The sequence below is a fragment of the Arachis ipaensis genome, chromosome B10 (genome assembly GCF_059453495.1).
Source record: "Arachis ipaensis isolate K30076 ecotype BB chromosome B10, ASM5945349v1, whole genome shotgun sequence".
Classification (NCBI taxonomy): domain Eukaryota; kingdom Viridiplantae; phylum Streptophyta; class Magnoliopsida; order Fabales; family Fabaceae; genus Arachis; species Arachis ipaensis.
Window position 1 is genome coordinate 45,783,625 of NC_142435.1, and position 3,604 is coordinate 45,787,228.

Here is a 3,604-nt window from a genome sequence, read left to right on the forward strand (position 1 = left end):
TATTAATATTTATGTATATAGATTACAAAGAAAAATGGTAATTACTCACATGATAAAAATAATTGTTAAAAAATATTAAATAATAATTTACTTAAACATGTCAAATGCAGTTTCATGTTAATAATAACCTAAACAAATTACTAAATCAGAGAAAAAGCTTCATTTTGTGTGAAGAAACATTAAACCAAAAATAAATTTAATTTTTTTTTTTACCAAAAATAAAAAAACCGCATCTTCAAATGAGTATGAAAAACTGCCAATGGTTGCGAATTCGAGTCTCCTATCTTTGGTAAAAAAAATGAATATGAAAAACTATACCATTTAAATTATAACTCATTAGCCAATCAAAATTTAAATTGATTAAATAAATATTAGAAAAGTAAAAAAGCGGACTAATGCCATCCATCGACATTTAACATAAGTTGGAAATTTAAATTTCATGTAGACATTTTTTGTTCATTACCATGTGATTGAAAACAAGTTAAATTTTTACCGATCATGGGATGGTGCTCAGAAAACGAGGTTACTATGCAATAAAACCGAATCGGCAATAATAAAAACTCAACATGAACAGAACACAAACATTGCAAAACTAACAAAAAAAATCCAGAAAATCTAGTGCACCAAAGAAACCAACAAACTTCAATATTCAAAAATAAAAAGTAAAAGGGTCCATGTTATCCGCAAAACTAATCTCAGGCATAATCGTCTTGCAACAACTATAATATTGATTGATAACAAAATCTGATCTCGCAAGGTCATTACTTCTTTTCTTCCTTTTCTGCCTCAGCAGCCTTCTTCAGTCTAGCACCATAATGCTTTTTGTTTGTGCGTTCAAGACGAAGCTTGTAGTAAGCCTTAAATGCCTTCATTTCATCTGTAACCTTAACAAGCTCTACTGATGGCCTCTCCCTCACAATTGGCAAGCATGAACCCTGGACTTGGGTGGCATTTGCAAGTTCCTCAGGGGTAGAATCACCAGCCTGCAATATACAGATAGTATGTATTTCCAGCAAATTTTTAGTTACATATTCTTTGCAGGAGTTAAATTAAAATCGAAGACAGAAGAACTCACATGTCACAACCAATTCATATGCTAAAATTAGTATTACCTTAACCTTGCGTGCACGTCTTGGGAACACAACCAATTTGGCCTTGTATGTCTTCAGCCGCTGAACATTAGCCTGCATACTCTCCAAAGAACGGTTCTTGCGACGGTGATCAACAGCAATGCCTATGGTTGGAGCTAGCTTTTTCGGAATGCCAGCAGCCTAGGATGTAAAACAAGATTGGCATACATTTAGAAATATATATATATAAAGTAAAAAAACAATGTGGCAAGGCAGCAAACCTTGTTAAATTTAAACTATGTTTTATTTTGTAACAATGCCTAAAAGCAGCCAATAAACCATAAGCAAGCAAACAAGTGATTATGTGCAGTATCATATACCAAATTACAGCATTAGAAACAATCCAGTTGTCTTCCTCTCCACTACCTCAGTAAACCCAATAAACAATTAGCAATTATAACTTACAAGAAAGATAAAAGGCATTACTTCAATCCATTTTTACCTTAAGTTCTTCAAGAGAAAATCCCTTGCCAGCTCTGACTTTCATGTTGTATTTCAAAGTCTGCCCATGAACAACTGGTCTGAGAGGTCCAGCGGTAGGCCTGGGAAAGATCTTCACAGCTTTCTTCTGGCGAGCTAAGGAATACATAAACATTTAAAAAAGTTAAATGAAAAGTATCCAGCATGAATCTCATCTGGCTGCCTGAATGCATTCTTAACATTAAGGTAATCCAAAATAAATCATAAATTATTAAATACAATTAACAAGAGAAAGATGCAACCGAAATTACCTAACCGTCTTCTGGTCTTCCTTGCTGGTTGATTGAACCAGGTCTTCACATAGTTTTGCCAATGCTTACGGAAGTGTCCGTTAGGGATAACATTGTTGTGCTTCACCATGGCTTACCTATACAAGGCAATCAACGACCAAAATTACAAAAACAACAAACTATATACTTCTCTAAATACGGATATCTAAAACGTGATGCTCAATAAGACAGTATAAAATGCTAAGAACCCTGTAAACTAAATTGTTGAGATTCAAGCAATCAATCTACAAGGACTTAAAATCTATTAACTAAATTTTCCAATCAAAACGAAAAACTTCAACATCAATACTATAAATCTCGCTAGCATTTCTTCGGCAAAACACCAAAGCTTATATTATATTAACAGGTATAACTGCTCACACATCACTGGAACTCAAAGAAACTAACATATTTCAAATCAACAGCTCGAAAAGCATTCACATCGAAGTAAATACCGAACAGTAAGAAGTTCCATTTCATGGTCTTAAGTTAATACTACCGCACTGAACACTCTAAAATTTGAACAATATCGGAAAACAGCATACAACAGCCGTGACATTACGAAAAACAAAGATCTCGAACTGGGAAAATAAGACAGATAAATAGATTATAGCATCGATGAATTGAAATGGTACATCGATCGAAGGGTTGAAGAAAAACCGAAGAAGAAAAGATGAGAGAGCTGCTACCTTTAGGGTTCTTGATACGCAGGGGGCAGCTCAGGTGACTAAGAAGTGTCGTTAGGGTTTGTGAAGGCTTTTATAGCAGCCTCTTCGCTTCAGAAATCCTAAATTGGACGGGCAGATTTAATTGTCATTGGACGGATCCGATTGCATATTACTTTTGGTATAGATATGGGCTCAGGCCCAAGCTAAAAAAAATAGTACTTATCCTTTAAAAATATCATTCTTTACTTAATCTTTTAATTGATGAGGGTTAGGAAGCGAGTATCTTTTACGATTTGTAGTCATCAAGTTAATAATATTTTTAATAGTATTTAATGATATGAGATTACTCATTTTTCTTTTACTAGTTACATGCTGACAATAATTTAATAAAGTTACTGACTTTTTAGACTTTTTTCTTTTAATTTAATGTTTTATTAATTTTAATTTTTTAATTAATTATGTTTCTTATTTTTAAGGAACTACAATTAATTTTATTTAATTTAAATTTTATAAATAGTACGGTAGTATACCCAATACTTTTGTAATCACCTGAAAAACACGCGAGAATAGTATTTCAATTTTAGAACAATTCAAATAGTAAGTATGTACTTCATTTTTTCGAGTTTTCAAATGGAAAACATTTCATGGCTTTATAAAATAGCATTTTTCATTTTCCATTTCCAAAAAATTCAAAATATTCACCCACCGCTAAGATTTTATTTAGTTAAACTCTGTATTTTAATTGGCAGTCAAAAAAAATCTGGAACATTATCAAATTTTGTTTATGCACTAAACTGGTAAAAAAAAGAATATCAACAAATAGATCATCTAAGTGCTTACAAAAGAGCAAATTATTTTATATCTCCTTTATAAAATTAAGGGACGACTATAAATATATGTCGTTGACTGTGTTTGACTGGGCCCCAATTTAAACTTTTCAACCACTTTCGCCTCTCTTTTACTCCTTTCTGACCATATTATCGATAAATACAACGATGGCACGTGCAGCTGGTAACGATGAAAACATCAACAGGCTGAACAAGGCTTCGCATTAGGT

General features: G+C 32.6%; 1 protein-coding gene across 1 annotated transcript; it reads right to left on the bottom strand.

The window, feature by feature from the left end:
* Positions 1-593: 593 nt before the first annotated feature.
* LOC107623260 (large ribosomal subunit protein eL13z) lies at positions 594-2,675 on the bottom strand. The gene is made up of 5 exons (XM_016325446.3): positions 2,569-2,675; positions 1,862-1,977; positions 1,573-1,706; positions 1,113-1,271; positions 594-983 (listed from the first exon to the last, which is right to left on the bottom strand). Exons 2-5 carry the CDS (start codon positions 1,968-1,970, stop codon positions 762-764), a joined length of 624 nt encoding a protein of 207 aa, XP_016180932.1. The 5' UTR covers positions 1,971-1,977; positions 2,569-2,675; the 3' UTR covers positions 594-761.
* Positions 2,676-3,604: the final 929 nt, after the last annotated feature.

What these genes read in the sequence shown, in the direction of transcription:
- LOC107623260 (XM_016325446.3), bottom strand. Translation starts at nt 1,970, where the DNA reads ATGGTGAAGCACAACAATGTTATCCCTAACGGACACTTCCGTAAGCAT. An exon ending in GAAGACCAGAAGACGGTTAG is followed by an intron (nt 1,707 to 1,861) that starts GTAATTTCGGTT and finishes TGTATTCCTTAG; the next exon opens with CTCGCCAGAAGAAAGCTGTG. An exon ending in GACGTGCACGCAAGGTTAAG is followed by an intron (nt 984 to 1,112) that starts GTAATACTAATT and finishes TGTATATTGCAG; the next exon opens with GCTGGTGATTCTACCCCTGA.